Raw genomic sequence first — 18,972 nt, 5'->3', positions numbered from 1 at the left:
GGTTTTCCAGTTTTGTTGAGTATAGCCTTTTGTAGAAGGATCTGATGGTGTTTTGGATTTCTTCAGGATCTGTTGTTATGTCTCCCTTTTCATTTCTGATTTTGTTAATTAGGATTTTGTCCCTGTGCCCTTTAGTGAGTCTAGCTAAGGGTTTATCTATCTTGTTGATTTTCTCAAAGAACCAACTCCTCGTTTGGTTAATTCTTTGAATAGTTCTTCTTGTTTCCACTTGGTTGATTTCACCCCTGAGTTTGATTATTTCCTGCCGTCTACTCCTCTTGGGTGAATTTGCTTCCTTTTTTTCTAGAGCTTTTAGATGTGTTGTCAAGCTGCTAGTATGTGCTCTCTCCCGTTTTTTCTTGAAGGCACTCATAGCTATGAGTTTCCCTCTTAGAAATGCTTTCATTGTGTCCCAAAGGTTTGGGTACGTTGTGGCTTCATTTTCATTAAACTCTAAAAAGTCTTTAATTTCTTTCTTTATTCCTTCCTTGACCAAGGTATCATTGAGAAGAGTGTTGTTCAGTTTCCATGTGAATGTTGGCTTTCTGTTATTTATTTTGTTATTGAAGATCAGCCTTAGTGCATGGTGATCTGATAGGATACATGGGACAATTTCAATATTTTTGAATCTGTTGAGGCCTGATTTGTGACCTATTATGTGGTCAATTTTGGAGAAGGTACCATGAGGTGCTGAGAAGAAGGTATATCCTTTTGTTTTAGGATAAAATGTTCTGTAGATATCTGTCAGATCCATCTGTTTCATCACTTCTGTTAGTTTCAGTGTGTCCCTGTTTAGTTTCTGTTTCCATGATCTGTCCATTGGTGAAAGTGGTGTGTTGAAGTCTCCCACTATTATTGTGTGAGGCGCAATGTGTGCTTTCAGCTTTACTAAAGTTTCTTTAGTGAATGTGGCTGCTCTTGTATTTGGAGCATATTCAGAATTGAAAGTTCCTCTTGGAGGATTTTACCTTTGATGAGAATGAAGTGTCCCTCCTTGTCTTTTTTGATGACTTTGGGTTGGAAGTCAATCTTATCAGATATTAGGATGGCTGCTCCTGCTTGTTTCTTCATACCATTTGCTTGGAAAATTGTTTTCCAGCCTTTCATTCTGAGGTAGTGTCTATCTTTTTCTCTGAGATGAGTTTCCTGTAAGCAGCAAAATGTTGGGTCTTGTTTGTGTAGCCAGTTTGTTAGTCTATGTCTTTTTATTGGCGAGTTGAGACCATTGATGTTAAGAGATATTAAGGAAAAGTAATTGTTGCTTCCTGCTATTTTAGTTGTTAAAGGTGGCATTCTGTTCTTGTGGCTGTCTTCTTTTAGGTTTGTTGAGGGATTACCTTCTTGTTTTTTCTAGGGCGTTGTTCCCGTTCTTGTATTGGTTTTTTTCTGTTATTATCCTTTGAAGGGCTGGATTCGTGGAGAGATAATGCGTGAATTTGGTTTTGTCGTGGAATACTTTGGTTTCTCCCTCTATGATAATTGAGAGTTTGGCTGGGTATAGTAGCCTGGGCTGCAGTTTGTGTTCTCTTAGTGTCTGTATAACATCTGTCCAGGCTCTTCTGGCTTTCATAGTCTCTGGTGAAAAATCTGGTGTAATTCTGATAGGCTTGCCTTTATATGTTACTTGACCTTTTTCCCTTACTGCTTTTAGTATTCTATCTTTATTTAGTGCATTTGATGTTCTGATTATTATGTGTCGGGAGGAATTTCTTTTCTGGTCCAGTCTATTTGGAGTTCTGTAGGCTTCTTGTATGTTCATATGCATCTCATTCTTTAGATTTGGGAAGTTTTCTTCAATAATTTTGTTGAAGATGTTTGCTGGACCTTTGAGTTGAAAATCTTCATTCTCATCCACTCCTATTATCCGTACGTTTGGTCTTCTTATTGTGTCCTGGATTTCCTGGATATTTTGAGTTAGGATCTTTTTGCATTTTCCATTTTCTTTGATTGTTGTGCCGATGTTCTCTATGGAATCTTCTGCACCTGAGATTCTCTCTTCCATCTCTTGTATTCTGTTGCTGATGCTCAAATCTATGGTTCCAGATTTCTTTCCTAGGGTTTCTATCTCTAGTGTTGCCTCGCTTTGAGTTTTCTTTATTGTGTCTACTTCCCTTTTTAGGTCTAGTATGGTTTTGTTCATTTCCATCACCTGTTTGTATGTTTTTTCCTCTTTTTCTGTAAGGACTTCTACCTGTTTGATTGTGTTTTCCTGTTTTTCTTTAAGGACTTGTAACTCTTTAGCAGTGTTCTCCTGTATTTCTTTAAGTGATTTATTAAAGTCCTTCTTGATGTCCTCTACCATCATCATGAGATATGCTTTTAAATCTAGGTCTAGGTTCTCAGGTGTGTTGGGGTTCCCTGGACTGGGCGAAGTGGGTGTGCTGGGTTCTGGTGATGGTGAGTGGTCTTGGTTCCTGTTAGTAAGATTCCTCCGTTTACCTTTCGCCATCTGGTAATCTCTGGAGTTAGTAGTTATAGTTGACTCTGTTTGGAGATTGTTCTTCTGGTGATTCTGTTACCGTCTATCAGCAGACCTGGGAGACAGATTCTCTCCTCTGAGTTTCAGTGCTCAGAGCACTCTCTGCTGGCAAGCTCTCTTACAGGGAAGGTGCGCAGATATCTTGTATTTGGACCTCCTCCTGGCCGAAGAAGAAGGCCCAAAACAGGACCTTTCTCAGACACTGTGTTGCTTTGGCAGTTCCCAAGTGGTACAGACTCTCACCTAAGCAGACTAAATTCCTAAGTTCCTTGGAGTCCCGGGACCAAGATGGCGACCGCTGCTGCTGTGGCTTAGGCCGCCTCCCCAGCCGGGTGGGCACCTGTCCTCCGGTCCGGAAGGTGGCCGGCTGTCCCCGGCCCACACAGGGTGCTGCCTCAGCGCCTCTGTGCTTCTGCCTGTTCCAGAAGCTGTCAGGTTCTCTGGCGCACCCTCTCACCTGTTCAGACTAATTTCCTAAGTTCGGCGGGTCCCGGACCAAGATGGCGACCGCTGCTGCTGTGGCTTAGGCCGCCTCCCCAGCCGGGCGGGCACCTGTCCTCCGGTCCGGACGGTGGCTGGCTGTCCCCGGCCCACACAGGGTGCTGCCTCAGCGCCTCTGTGCTTCTGCCTGTTCCAGAAGCTGTCAGGTTCTCTGGCGCACCCTCTCACCTGTTCAGACTAATTTCCTAAGTTCGGCGGGTCTCGGACCAAGATGGCGACCGCTGCTGCTGTGGCTTAGGCCCTCTTTGGGAAGTTTTAATGTTGTCGATTAAAACATACAGCAAACAACTTTCTCAACAGTTTCCTCATATGTCAAATTAGGGCACTGGAAACCATATGGGAGATTTTGATAAACCAAGGTGGATTGTCTCTTATTAGTGACCCCTAATGTGTACATATTGTGTAGTAAAGGCTTTAGAAATGTCCATTAAATGAAAAAAAGGTGTCACCATCTATGTCTTGAAACCTGTTGGCTTCTTTCAATATGCTCTTGATTAGTGCTATTTCTGGTCTCAGTACCCAAAGGTCTAGGGAGCATTCACAGTAGTGAGCAGCTACTATACGTGAAGAAACTCCAGTGCTGATGGTCAGATATCTAGGTTTTCCATATTTAATAGTATATGTTTTCATCATTTCAATGCATAAGAAAATCCTGCTCAGACACTATGCACAGTTACGGCAAAACAAACATAAGCCAGAGAGGGTCATCAAATATCAAACAGAACAGAGAAAATGATTCTGTCTCATTTGGGGTTAGGGCTATTATATTTTAGACTGTGTGCATGGGTGGGTGGGTGGGTGGAGGGTGTTATGCATTGTCAAGTGAGATGTTGAGAGAGAATTGATTCTGTTTCTTTGACAGAGGGAGTCTGTTGAGAACATTTAATTCATTTTCTTTCTCAGCTTCTATCACAAGATGGTAAGTCCTGATTACAGTGCTGAAGAGACACATGCAAACATGAGAGACTGGGTCTTAGAAAATGGACATGAGTTAAAGACATACAGAAACAAGAGGGCACACCTGCGCGCGCGCGCGAGTGCACACACACACACACACACACACACAATTAGTATCAGAGATTCATTTTCTTAATTTAAAACAAAGAACAATTGCTGATTATTAGAAAAGTTTTTGGTTGTGAATAGGCAGTTTGACAATTCATTTTATTTTTGATCCATGGACTCATTTCTTCAGTCGCCATTTACTGAATACTTACTAGATTCCAAGAGCGATTGCAGCGCTGAGAATATGCCCTCAGAAAGTTCTTATTAAGTGAAGGCTTCCCAGTGCACTGGCTGCCACAACAGGGAAATAGGTAGAACATACGGTATCAAGGTGGAACTCTGGCCTGGGTCAGAATGGCTTACTAGAAAGGGAAGAATAAATACTCATAGATTTTCTGGGAGCTTAGCCACAGGAAGTCACACATCTAAGACTGCAATGAGATATTTCCTGGGCCACACTGAGTCTATGAAAATGAAAGCCATGTGATGGGGTGTCAACACCAACAAGTTTGGGCAGGAAGCAGAGAGATACGAACAACATGAAAGCTTGAGTGTTTATATCTTGCAGATAACTCTGGGTTCAAATTGTAGCCAATTTAGTTAATATATACCTATAGGGGTATCCTTCCTGTGCCATTTTATGCCAGGCAGTGGAGACAGAGTCCTGGGCAGGTATAGCCCCAGCTTCACAACCTCATAGTCCAGCATTTAATACCTAGGAAGCCACTGGTTCTGTTCTAGGAAGGAGTAGAAAGAGTTGGACAAATGCTTCATGGTTGAGTGGAAATCAAGGAATGGCTGGGGGGAAAGGATGATGGGGGTAAGTGACATTTGATTTTGGATAGCTGGAAGGGTAGCAGATAACAAAGAAAAAGAGGGATGCTGCAAGGGACAATGCTTTCAGATTGTCAACAGCAGCTTTCAAACCTGGGCTCCAGTACAACCAACTGCTCTCACCTTTCAGTGCTCAGCAGAAGTTGTGTAGCCTGCAGATGCAGTGCCGAGGAAGACACTTAGTGATGTTCAAGGATCGGAATACTGGGCTGTAGGCCCTGAGGTGTGGCCCCATAGTTACTTCTGAAACCTGCTCCCCATTCTAATGTAAGTTGACCAATTTGAACTTTGGGATATGCTACCAAGATTGGAGTAATCCTTACATGGAAGCAAACATACATTAGCACTGCCCTTCATATCTGATCAAGCTCATCAACAAACATTGCAAAATGCTTACAGCCTACCAGGGTCAGAAATGAGATGGTGAGGAGGAAAGATGTCTTCTCACCTCCAGACTGTGAAAGATTTAAGATGCTGCTGTGAGGGAGATGGAAAGGAGATCTTTCTCAATCAGAGTGGTCTGGCTGCTGGTGGATGAAGATGAAGTACCTTAACACAGAGCTACAGAACACAGTATCCTCTAAACTGGGAGCTAAGTGACTTTTTTAGACAAAGGACCACCCCCCTCAACTCAGGTAAGGTGTGGTGAGGGAGACAGAGGGCGATTCCTACTCTCCTTTTAGGATATCTGGCTTCCTGTGGGAGAGCTCAGCAGGCAGCTCTCCTGCTTAAGAAGGAGTTACAGAGACAAAGTTTGGAGCTGAGACGAAAGGATGGACCATGTAGAGACTGCCATATCCAGGGATCCATCCCATAATCAGCCTCCAAACGCTGACACCATTGCATACACTAGCAAGATTTTGCTTGTCTTGATAAAGCTGTCTCTTGTGAGACTATGCCGGGGCCTAGCAAACACAGAAGTGGGTGCTCACAGTCAGCTTTTGGATGGATCACAGGGCCCCCAATGGAGGAACTAGAGAAAGTAGCCAAGGAGCTAAAGGGATCTGCAACCCTATAGGTGGAACAACATTATGAACTAACCAGTACCCCGGAGCTCTTGACTCTAGCTGCATATGTATCAGAAGATGGCCTAGTCAGCCATCAGTGGAAAGAGAGGCCCATTGGTCATGCAAACTTTATATGCCCCAGTACAGGGGAACGCCAGGGCCAAAAAGTGTGAGTGGGTGGGTAGGGGAGTGGGGGGGGAGGGTATGGGGGACCTTTGGGATAGCATTGGAAATGTAAATGAGGAAAATACCTAATAAAAATATTTAAAAAGTAAAAAAAAAAAAAAAAAGAAAGAAAAAGAGGAAGAGCTCAGCCTTCCTCTCAGGCTCCTTTTCCTCCCTGAACTCGTTTGAAAGAACTGTCTGTTCTCTTCTATATATTTCCTAGCTACCCCCTGCAACCACCGTTTGCATCTCTATTGCCTGAGGAATACTGCTCTATGTAATTCCTTTTACATCAAGAATTGGCTGCATTAAAGGAAAAGAGTATTATTTAGAAGCTAAGAGACTTTATAGAAGTCTTTATTTGTGAAACAAAAGTCCTAACTGTCCTGGCTACTGATGATGGTATAAAGAGATATCAGGATACCCGGATCAATATCCAAGTATGTGGTAAGTTCTCAAGAAATGCTTCTTGAAGCATGACTAAATGGATAGATGGCTGAGTAGACTTATTAGTGTGGTACATTGGTACACTTGTGTAAAATTACTGAAAATTAAGCTCTTCAGTGTATTTCCTTATAAATAAAGCCAAAGCTGCCTCTGGCCTTGAGTAACCGCCACTCTGAACATGATCCAGTCTAAGCTAAACACAGGGAAGCTGGGTCCACTTCCTACTCACAAGTCACATATCTTGAGTTGAGACTTTCAGTCTCATCTGTAGAATATGTTCAGAAATAAATACCTATGTTTGGCTCTGCGAAAAGTGGAGAGATTTGTATAAATTCAACACATAGAAACAAGTAAACACATATGTGAAAGAGGGACAGAAACAGACCATTGCAGTTTTGTGTGTATTTCTGCACTCTTCCTTGGCGCTCCACTGAGAAGGTTTAGAAGCAATGAGATCTCAGGAGCAAAGGACACTTTAAGTGTTGGAATCTTGGCTTCTAAATACCATTTTACAACAAAAAGAAGCCAGAATTTCTTGATAGAAAAGGCTGATTCTAAGGTTGTGGTAGGAAGAAAACGTAAGATGTTGATGTCTACCTGGTGTGTCTGAGAGAACCAGAGGGAAAGGAACTTTAATATACACATAGGATGTACTATGACCATCATCCTCCCCCACTTCACTCTTGTGTCTTCCTCCCACTGATCACCTCCCATTCCCTAGCAGTGATTCTTATACATTTATTTCTCAGTATATACCACATGTATTATTAGTTTAGAATTCTAGACTAGACTGACCATGCTTCAATAAGTATATGGATAACACAAATTGGACTTGGTAGGTTTTCTTATTCAAACAACCACAAGAACTAAATGCAATGTGTACCAATGTGAGAAACTGGGACAGGATGCTAGTGAGAAAACCAATGATATCTTTAGTCAAGCCTGGAGGTTAGCTAATAGTCATGCAAATAAAGTAGTTTCTTCAGTTTTGACTAAATGATATTGTGCTTATAATGGAATAATATGTTGAATTCAGTTAAGGGGTGGATCCTCTGTGTTATTCTAGCAATTTTGCTAAGCTTGATATCGACACTAGAAATTTTGGGGAAAACAATCTGGCACGCCATGCATTACCAAGGAAACTGAGGGCTTTTAGCCCTGTTAACTAAAGAATTTGAGAATTGGTTTAGAAAGAAGCTTGAGGACAACCTTGTTAACACTAAAAACAAAAGCCTCGGGCAAGCAAGCTGTAAACCTCAGGAGCTGCCTGGAGGAAGGAGAGGGAGAAGAGAAGAGATAAAGCCATGGCACTTGAGTTAGTCCTGGAAGTCAGTAAGCAAGCAGCAAGCTGTGTGGCAAAGGGGTGGGGAGCTTCCGAAAAAGAGGGAGGAAGCCCAGAGTGTCTGGGAAAGTATGCCCAAGCTTGGCAAGAATCCAAAAGAAGAAAAAAGAAATAAAAATACGAATTTTCTGAGTGATTCAGAAAAACTGGCAGGCTTAACCCAGCCTCATGGATGGTTCCAGCTCTATAGTGTAGTGATGGCATGAGATGTGGGGTTTCTGGAATGGAAATGTGTATTACCTCATTATAGGGACAATTATTCCTTCCTCTCACCTTAGCATAACTTACTGTGGAGAATATTCTCTTCACCCCGTGCTTGACCAGCTCAGTTGGATTGATGGTGATGTTTTGCTTAGTTTGACCAATTAGAGCACCATCTAGACCAGAGAAATGGCTTTTCCTTAATGGGCACCCAGAGAGATCTAATTATGGCTACTGTTAAAAAAAAAAACTGCTAAAAAATAGAAAGTTGACTTTAAAAAGAAGAGCTTAGGGGCAAGTAGACACTAACATCTGAGAGTGTGGCCTGAGCTCACAGGCTAAGTGCAGTATTGTGAGCAGTGAGCAGAAGGGCACTGTCACATGCACAGGACAGAAGTGACTGAGGACCAAATCTCAGAAAGAGTTCTACTTTTGTCCTGGAGATTTTAGCCCTAAGTCTGTGCTGCCTAAGAATTTGAGTTAGAGAAGATGGCAGATATTTGCACATTAAGTCTTAAAGCAACTTGCTTATTTTCCAGCCACACAAGAATTTGTCCCATGCCACTTTCATATAATTTAAGTACAGAGTCACTCCTCCCCATAACAATGTATGTCAGCTTCTGAGGAAGCAGATCCAAGAAGAACTTCCTGTGTACCCAAATCCATCCCCTCAGTGCCAGAGAGCTCCCCGCTCCAACGGAACTAAATTCACCATGAAGCTTCTTTGAAGTCTGTCTATTTCCTAAGATAGTGAGTGCTCTTCCTCCAGCAGAAAATGAGAAGGGCCTAGCTCCCTAGAGATGGTGGAGATGGACTATTTAAATGCAGTTTTCTGTTAATGTGGATTGGCGTCAGGGGACAAGGGGTGGTTAAACTTGCATGTACTTTTGGGATGTTGGTGAATTCAAAAGGTGCCTGTAGCACGTTTATAGAGGTTATAATTGAGACTGGTCTGGGAGTTTCTGGACTGAGGATCCCAGAGGGTGCAGTTGGGGAAGGAAGAGCTACAGTTGAATGTTAGTTTGTAAGCTGTGGCATGAGTGGCAGGTTTTGTACACACAAACATACACACAAGTGCCAGTTGTTAGGTGTTTTGAGTGCAAAGAGAAAGGGTGATGAAATACACCCCTAAAGACTATCTCTGTGGTCTTTGCAATTCGGACCAGCACATTTTACTTCTCCCTTCTCTCATTCCCCCGCCACCAATCACTTACACCCAAACCAGTCCCCATGTACTTACATCCTAATAAGGAAATCCATATAATTACTATCATAGTCTATAAAATGTGGACAATACCTACTTCCTATGATTAACTGAATTGATGCATAGGAAACACTTGGATCAGTCATTAGTACACTGTAAGGACCAGAAGTTAGTTTATGATGGTGCTTAAGAGGATAGTCAACATTTTAAGGTGTTTTATAGAGAAGGTGGTAGTTGGGATGAGCTTGTAATGCGAGTAGACCTAATACCCTACCCTACTCAGCATTCTAACTTAGTTTCATCACTTTAAGCATCTCAAGGCACTGTTATGTACCTACAGTGGGCAAAGATGTCTAAACCAAAACCTGATTTATAATTCAGGGCTGAGTGTCCTGTGTACATAAAGATGGGTGCTTCGTAGACATAAGGAGATATGAAAACACCAGGTACTCATCTGCTATAAACAAAGTACAGTAGTGCATAGGTTGTTTCCTTTCATGATTGCATAGCTGACTGGGAGATACAGTCACAGAAATAAATGAAAATTCATGATCTAGAATTCAATTTATGCTGACTTCATTTTTCTTTCTTTCTTTCTTTCTTTCTTTCTTTCTTTCTTTCTTTCTTTCTTTCTTTTTTCTTTCTTTTGTACCATGATGAAGTAGAAAATTTAGGGCTCTAACCATTGTAAGTTGAGGGTCATCTATCTGTTCTGAATAATTCTACCAACATGAAATTCAAGAATACAGTTTTATATAAAAGAGCGGATTTATGGTGGCATTTCAGAGTAATGGCTATTTTGGGGTCACTGACAGAATTGTCACAGGAAAGCCTGGGGGCTAAAGATTCCTTTTAGCTGCATATTTGTATGAGTGATTTGAACTCAATGGGAATAAACAAAAAAAGCCATGGATGTTTAAAGCTACATTTACAAAATGTAATGTTAAGGAAGAGACCCAAAAACAAACAAACAAAACCCACAAAAATCCCTCAAAAACAAAACAAAGCAACAACAACAAACCCGAAACACAACATTATCAGGAAATTAAAACTTCAGCGTAATCTAATTTTTAAAAATTATGTGAACATTTTAATGCTATCCCTTCCTGGTGATAGGGTTCCAGTTGGTTGTTTTGGAAACACACATAGCAGCTTCAGAAACCCATGTGGTGGGTGTCAGGGGTGTGGAGACACCAGCTGCATCTTTGATGGGCATGGCAAAGATGCAGTACTACTTCTGCTCATTCTTAGAGTGGTGACTTGCAGCAATCTACTAAAGCCTTCAGTGTCCCACTTCCTCCCTGTGAGCAAGAGGTGCTAATGGAGCCTGTGTCTTAGGACTGCATAGACAACTAGACAAGATTGAAGCATAACTTCTTCCCCCAGAGTCTGTGGCAAACACTAGGGCATGACAGTTATTGATGTTAAAGAAAAGTTCAACGCAGAAAACTGTGAATCTGGAGGGAATAGCCTATATTTCTGGATCAGATCTGCAGAAATAGAGACTGGTGATAGGCATTTATGGTGGAGGGAGAGGGCCTGGAGCAGTCCCTGAGGAGAATGAAGTAAGCTGCAGGGGGTGGGGGGGAATATCAGGCTGACCAGCACCCCAGAATTCTGCTGAGTGGAAGCTGAGCTCTTCTAGATGAAATCTTTCCTGTTTGGTCCCAGGCAACAAGGGTTGCTGAAATTTTCCTAAGACAGCAGCTAAAAAGGAGGATGAGGGCTGACATGTGAAAGGTGCAAGGTTCAAATCCCAGCAACACAAGCAAAAGCAGGAGATTAAACTGGGGGAGACAAAGAAATGAAATCTGCTGTATAAAATAACTGCAGACAGTATGTTTAAATCAGGTATGTTTTGTACGATCAGATCAAATTGAACGTTGTGTGAATTGCTGTGGATAAGATTCATATACATCATGGTGATTGTGGATGTCACTAAAACCCAAATCACTTGCTGTTAGGATTGAATTCAGAAGGAGACTTGTTAGCTGAAATCTTTGTCCCCCAAGGTAATGCTCAGAGTTGGAACATCAAAGACATGATGCAATCATGAAGTCTATGAGTCCACTTACCCATGAGCTCATAACTTGACAGGTTACTATAGAGTGAAGACAACCCACGAGGTAGAATCTAGTTGAAGGAAGAGGGTCTTTGAGAGAGGCAACCTTCCTTCTGGCCCCCCTCCCTCTCTCAACCATAGTGAGTTGCTTTGCCCTGCCCCCTCCCAACTTTGAATCTTGATGTCTTGTCCCTCTGCAAGCCCATGATCAGAGCCAAGTGATCATGAATCGAAACCTTTGATCTATAAGCCTAGGCAAGCCTTTGGTCATTTTAAATCGCTTCTCTTAGGCATTTTGTCATGATGCTGACAGGCTGACTAATATGTTTGCCTTCCTACAGAGAGATACATTGCTTTCTTCCAATATCAAATCCTGGTTATGAGAAGACAATATTTACATGCTATTTGACCACCAGAATTTTTTTTTCCCACTTAAAATTTACTTTTCTAGAAACCAGTGGCATCTACAACTTCTTTGGAGGAATTAGGAAAATTTCATTTACAGTCAATCACAGAAGCAGCATGAAGCATGTATCCTGGGCATTTCTTTCAATTGTTCTTGATCAAGAAAACAGTTCTGCGGCATGTCCCTCTTTCTCTCTCTTTCTCCCTCCCCCTTTCCTCCCTCTTTTTGGAGGTGAAGTGAGCAGTGGTCAACCCTAGATTTTGCTAACCACAATAGAACTACAAGTTGTCCAAAATGATATGATATAGGAGATTCTTAAAAATCATCGCAAATAATCATGACAGTGACAATAATCTTATTAGATTTCATTTTAGTAATATTTTAATGTATTATCTGTGTATAGTATGGTTGGTAACATGCTGATCATATATATATATATATATATATATATATATACTTGTTTTACTTAAGAAAGTTGTGAGGGTAATATTTTATTATAGTCATCTTTTGAGTAAGGATAGGTAAGCTTGGATGAGAGATACCAGCTGATCAGATTTTCTTAGGATGTGGAATTTTTAGTACTGATCCCTGAAACGTTCTGGACATCTTGAGATGAGTTGGTTGTCCTGTAAGAGTAATTCATTTGATCTTTGAGGGGTAAAGATATTTTTAAATCTCTGATTTATTTATTTGGTTCTTCCATCTATCACCAATACAGCTCAGGATTATTGCTAATAGTAGAATATCCTAGACTTTTTCTAATAGGAAGAGTCATCAAGGATGGAGTAAGATGGATTAATTGAAGAAATCATCTGATAAACATTGTCAGGAAGGAGGTAGGATACACAGTTGTTATATAAGTATCAGTAGCCCTCATGCATAGCAGAAGGGAAGGCCATCATCATGATACAAATGGCACCAAATACATGGATGTGGAAAGAACGGAACCCTTAGACACTGAGGGTAGTTTGCCCATAAATTTCCAGTCCTCAAACTACTGTGAAAATGAAACCCAGTCTCCCTTTATAACATTTCCAATGTGCCTACGGGCTCCTGGAAACTGACGTTCAGAGCCGAGCCCACTCACCTGGGGAAGTGGGTAGAGATGACACTGTGGTTGGACAGCACCCCGCTTGCAAAATTCCAGAGCATAGCACACCACATCAGCCTTCATAGCTTCATCGAGTCTGGCAGGAAATGGAGCAAAACAAAGCTATTAAGATCGTGCAGGCATTAGGAAGCAGAAGCTGTCTCAGAGAAAGTTAAATCCCCAGGATGGATTCTGATGTTCTCACAACCTGGCCTTAGAATGTCACCTGGTACATCTCCTGGACTGTGATTTCCTACAACACTCCTCTCTCCCGCCTCTTACATAAGGTCCTGAAAACAAGATAGTGCACACAATCCCTGAGCTGTGAGTTAGCCTCTCAGAAAACATGCTAGTATTTTCAGGAGAAGCCACAAAAATCCTGAGAAAGGAAAAACAGAAAGAATATGTTTAGATGGGAGGAACATTTAGAGTCTACTGGACTCAATAGGAAAAACTACTTTGCTATACATAGTCTTATACACTTAAATTTGTTCTTCTTAAGATTTAGTCACAATTTTGGTTTCTCTAAAAACTCAGTTATGTTACGTGAATATGTTTTTGTTTTAACCCAAGTACAGGATATAAGACTGCTTCAGATCGTCCACAACAGCTAACTATGATTTGTCTTGTGTTCTGGCAGGGGTGTGAATCTGACAGCTGAAGACAGTTTACATTTTGAATTCTGGGGACCATTGAGAGGGTATAAAAATGCCAGAGCTCCCCTGCTGCTGCTGGTTTCTGCTGCTGCATTTAATGTTTGCTGGATTGCTCGGTGCTTGTTGGAGATGTCCTGATGACAAAGATTGGACTTGCAGGAAGGAATGCAACACTGTTAATCAGCAGGAAGTAGTCTAAAGAGATCTACAACCCCTTTCTCCTCCAATCTTCTTCCTCACCCACCTAGTGTTGGGAGGTTGCAAGGGATTAGGATGAAGAAAGATGGCAGATATTAGAACTCAACAAAGTAGCCCAAAAGTACTAAGTTCCACTTAGATAATGATCTAAATCACCTCTTCCTTTTGTTTTGTTTTGTTTTGTTTTGTTTTGTTTTGTTTTGTTGTTTTGTTTTGGTTTGGTTTGGTTTGGTTTGGTTTGGTTTGGTTTGGTTTGGTTTGTTCTGTTCTGTTTTGTATTGTTTTCGAGGCAGGATTTCTCTGTGTAGCCTGGGCTGTCCTGGAACTCACTCCGTAGTCCAGGCTAGCCCCAAACTCAGAAATCTGCCTGCCTCTGCCTCCCAACTTCTGGGATTAAAGGTGTGCGCCACCACTGCCTGGCCACCTCTTCCTTACTTTAAGTTAAACATATCTCTTAGTCTTGTAAATGAAAAACATTGTTGCTGATTTTTTTTTCTAGTGAATGCCATACCACCGTCATCTTCCAATACTAAGGTTGTGTCTGGATTCAAAGGAGCTACAATAAAATGTAATGGTTCATCTTCATCGTCAAGGTTAGTGTACTTAAAGCTATCTGGGAGAAGCATCCTCCACGAGGCCATCCACAGAGAGGTCACAGAGTGGTGCTATGTAGTGGTCCAGACTTAATGAGAGAGGGTAAGGGACAAAGCTTGATGATCCTTAACATTTCCCCTTCTGCTTATTAACTGGAGATGCAACCTGACCTCGATGTATGCTTCCACTGCAGTTATTAACTGTATCCCCTCAAATCTTGAGCCAAAATAATTTCTTCTCCCATCAGTTGCTTCTTGCCAGGTATTTGGTCAGAGCAACTAGAAAAGTAACTAACACAGAAAATTGTTATGGAGAAGTGAGTTTATTACTGTGACTTCCCGACCATGTAGCTCATAGGCCTTCTGAACTTGTTTATAATAGAAATTTAGAAGAGGTTAGAGCTGTAGGCTGGAGTAAACAGAGCATACTGGCCAATTCTTATGAGAGTTCAAATGACAAGAATGCTTAACTCAGAAAGGACTCTATTTATAAGGTTCCAGAGAGGAGAAAGTACTACCTGAAATTAGATTAAATGTAATTTATAATATATTCTAGCAAATAATCTGGCTGGATTTTGTATATCCCTTAAAAAATCTGAGTAAGGTTGAATTCAAAAGTAATAAAAAACATTGGTTTGTGGAAGAAATTTCATTATTTCATTCAGGCTGTGGCGTGACTATTACTTTCTTCACTTAGAGAGGCTTAGAGTTCAAAGCAGAATGCTAAGGAACATATTCTGGTGGTGAATAAAGGAATATGAGAAAGTTTATGGCTGAAGACAAGGTGGTTGTTGACAAAGCATCTTTAATTGTTAGAATAACACAATTGAAGATACACTATGAGTTTCATAGTGGCATCGGGAAAGGTATCGCACCTATTAAAAGCTCCATGGCGTAACAATGCAAATTCCTTTTAAAGGAAGACATCTGAAACTCAGAGACTTCAGGTTAGTATCCTGAAAACACGGGCAGGCTAGGGAAATACTTTTTCTAGGTTCAGCCTTCTACTTAGATGCTACTACATCTGTGGTACAAGGAGCCAGGAATAAATTTTAAACTGGCAACAGAACTTGGCATTGTTCACATGTACAACATAAGAGCTACAGAGTCATAAAAGCTTGCCAATACCTTAGAAGGACACCAAGGTCCGACAATGAATAGCAGAGTCAGATTATGAGTGTTGACTCATGAATAGACTGCACATGAAGTAGTAGAGGTGAAGCCTAACTCGAAATGGAGTCTCCAGGACATGGAGAGACCAATATGGTGCATGAGGCATTTGTTGAGGAAATTAGCAAGCATTGCATAGAGACTGATCTAAGTGGGAGGTCAGAATTGCTACAGGTAACAGGACTTGAAGGCTAACTCTAGTCAACTCCATTGGGAACAGATGATATTTAAGAAAGTGTTTTCTTCAGATCTTCCTTAAACGGTTGGTAGAATTCAACATGAATCTGTCTAGTTCTGGGATTTTCTTTTGGGGGAGACTTTTAAAGCTGCCTCATTCTTGTTATGTATCTACTAGACTGTGTCTACAGGCATTAAATGTCGGCAGGTAATATGCATTTAGAAATTTAACCATAGCTTGTAGAGTTTCCATTGTCTAGGAATGTAAGATTTCAAAGTATTCTCCTGTGATCTTCTGGACTCCTTTGAGATCTGTTGTAACAGTTCCTTGTTTGTCTTTCGTTGTGTCAATTTGGCCATTCCTTCTTTTACCTTTGGTTTGTCTACAGATTGGTCAACCTTGTCAATATTTTCAAAAAACCAACTTTGCATACTGCTATTTGTTATTTCAGTCTCTCTCTCTCTCACTAATTTCTCGTGTGATGATGTTTAGTTTTTTTTGTATGCTGCATTTGGATTTGGTTTCTAAGTTTTCTAGACCCTTGACCCTAGACATTAGATTTTTTTAGAACTCTCTGATATTTAAGAAATATAAACATTTAAAGGCACAAACTTTCTTTTTAAGCTACCTTGTCTATATCCTAGAGGTTCTGGTAGGCTACACTCTCATTTCCACTTAATTTAGGAATTAAAACACATTCTTCCTTTATTTTCCTCCATGGCATATTGGTTATTTAAAACTGTATTGTTCAGTCTGCAGGTATTTATGTGTTGTCTGAGATTGGCACTGCTAGTGGTTCTAGTTTTATTCCACTGTAGTTTTGTAAGATGCAGGGAAATATTTCAATTATTATATATAGCATAAAGATTGTTTTGTGGATTCTATTATGAGCAATTTTGGAGTATCTTCTTTGTATCCCTGAGAAAAGTGTTTATTTCCTACTTGTGGCATGGAATATATATATATATATATATATATATAATGTTGATATGTGGTATGCTTTACTTATAAAATTTCATTTCTGATTTTTAATTTTTGAAGACATATCTAAATGTGAGACTGAGGTTTTTGAAGTGTTCATTTATTATTGTATTAGGACACATGGCAGTTTATGACTTTTAATGTTCAATTTTTAAAAAAAGGACACCCATGAGTCGGTACATATATATTTATAATAATTATATCATCTTGATGAATTGTACCTTTTACTAATGTGCAGTGGCCATCTTTATCTCTCTTGACTAATTTTAGTTTGCAGTCTAGTTTATCAGACTTGAGAATCAGACCAGCTTAGATTCCACTCCTATTTGTTTGGTAGGTAGTTTTCCAACATTTAACTCTCAAATTTTTGGATGTCCTATTTCATTTTGTGAGTTTCATGGATGAAAATATTAATTGTATCCAATCAGCCTACATGTTTCATTCATGTTATGGCCATTTATGTTGAAGGTTATTATTAAACATTTGCTATTACTGGTTCAATGCATCACTCAATCCTAATGAGAAGCTTCTTGCAGTAGATGGAAATGAACACAGAGACCCATAACCAGACCATGTGAAGACAGTGAGAGACCCTGGAACACTCAAGCCTAAATGGAATATCTTTATCAAACCCCTCTCTTCAAGGCTCAGGGAGATACGCAGAAGAGAAGGCAGAAAGAATGTACGGAGCAGAGGTGAAGTATGATGTCTGGAAGCAGGAGCTCCTGAAAAGAGCCCTTTAATTGAGCTAGTACAGGGCAACAGGAGAGGGGAGAAAGCCTGCCTCATTTTGAAGATCAGTTTCTCTCTCTCTCTCTCTCTCTCTCTCTCTCTCTCTCTCTCTCTCTCTCTCTCTCACACACACATACACACACACACACACTCTCTCTCTCTCCCCCTCTCTCTCAACTTTTTATTAATTCTTTGTGAAATATATATCCTGCATCCAATCCCACTCATCTCTCCTTCCTTTTCTATCTGCCCTTCATTCTTGCAACCTCCCTTCCTCAAAAAAGAAAAGAAAAGAAAAGAAAAGAAAAGAAAAGAAAAGAAAAGAAAAGTAGAACGATAATTTTAAAAAAGTCCTGTCATGGAAGCTGCCATGTGTCAAAGGGTATCACACAGTATACCAACTTGTCCACACATCTTTACTTGCATATGTTCATTGCAATGAGTCATTGATCTGTTTCGAGGCCTCTGGCTTCTGCTACACTATCTATACTGGATCTTCATGGGGATTCCTTTCAGATAGTCTGTTGTTGCCCAGTGTCAGGGAGATCCTGCAGCTCTGGATCCGTAGGACCAGCACTTTCAAGTACTCCTGCAGACGATAGATGGGATGGATGTTGGGGTGTGCCAATTAGAGCCCTGGATATAGGTCTGGGAGATAGCTGAATTGGTCAGCCTGCCAACTCTCCTGCTCCCATACTACCAGGATGAGTTCTCCAGCACTGTTTTGGCTAGCTCACCCAATGCCACAGCTGACAAGGGCTTGCAGGAGCAACTCTCCTGCTCTCGAGTACTCAGGACAGGCTCGCCTGTGCCTTTGCCACCAGGATCAGCTTTACTGTGCTGTCTAGGTGACACTGCGGGGCCAGTTCTCCTGAGTTCACACCTTTCGGGCCAGGTCCCTCACTCCTCTACCATCAGGGCAGCTCTACTGTGCTGCCACAGTGAGGTGCAAGACCTGTTCTCTCAAGGGCTGAGGCTGATGAAGGGCAGGGCCAACTCTTTCCCTCTGATGACTTCAAGGCCAGCTCTCTCCCCTGCCTCAGACAGTGAAGGGTAAGGAGGAAAGGGCATCTCTCCTTTGCCCAAGACACTGCCAGCAGACCAGCGATGGGCCCAGCTCTCCCTCACTTACACCCTTGGGGCTAGCTTATCAGTTTCCCAGCTGTCAAGATTAGCACTACTCTGCTGCCCGGGGAAGGGATGGGGCCAGCTCAGCACAGTGCCTATGGTAGCAGTCCAGACCAGGGTCATCTCATGGCCTTGCCTGGTAATCTGGGCTTGGGACATCAACACAGACCCCAGCTGCCATAGGACCATAGACCCAGACATGGCCACCAGCAGCAGCATGGGCTTGGATGTTCCTGTGGCCTCAGGTGGCAGTGCAGGTCACTCAGATCAGCATTATCCCTCACCTCTCCCCCAGGCAGTATGGCCCTCAGATATCCATATAGTCTCCAATGGTATCCCAAACTATGAATATCCCCCTTGGGCTCTGGTGGTAACTTGGGCTACAGATATCAACACGGACCATGGCCTCAGACATGGCTGGTGGCACCAGCCCTGGGCCAGGATATCATCATGCTCTTATCAAGTCTCCACCTTTCTCCACTGTGTATAAACCCTCGGCTTTGCTTTCTTTTCCTGCTTTTCACCATGTACTCCGTCTTTCCCATCTCTCCAGCACATATTCATCCATCATAGCAGTGCCTGCATCAGGCACT

The 18,972-nt window shown here is 41.5% G+C and overlaps 1 protein-coding gene across 6 annotated transcripts in view; it reads right to left on the bottom strand.

Moving 5' to 3' along the window:
• The window catches only part of Aoah (acyloxyacyl hydrolase), a 242,515-nt gene that overhangs the window by 172,699 nt on the left and 50,844 nt on the right, over window positions 1-18,972 (bottom strand). For 5 of the 6 annotated variants that reach the window (XM_011244309.1, XM_017315521.1, XM_011244310.1 and 2 more), the window contains one exon: window positions 12,741-12,840. In XM_011244309.1, the coding sequence (XP_011242611.1) occupies window positions 12,741-12,840 (100 nt within the window). Of the gene's footprint in view, window positions 1-12,011; window positions 12,280-12,740; window positions 12,841-18,972 lie in introns of those variants that run through there. The other variant, NM_001281854.1, reaches the window with a different exon arrangement.

Source organism: Mus musculus, chromosome 13, assembly GCF_000001635.26.
Source record: "Mus musculus strain C57BL/6J chromosome 13, GRCm38.p6 C57BL/6J".
Lineage (NCBI taxonomy): Eukaryota > Metazoa > Chordata > Mammalia > Rodentia > Muridae > Mus > Mus musculus.
Note: the sequence above shows the minus strand (reverse complement) of the source record. Positions and strands in the feature narration are given on the sequence as shown.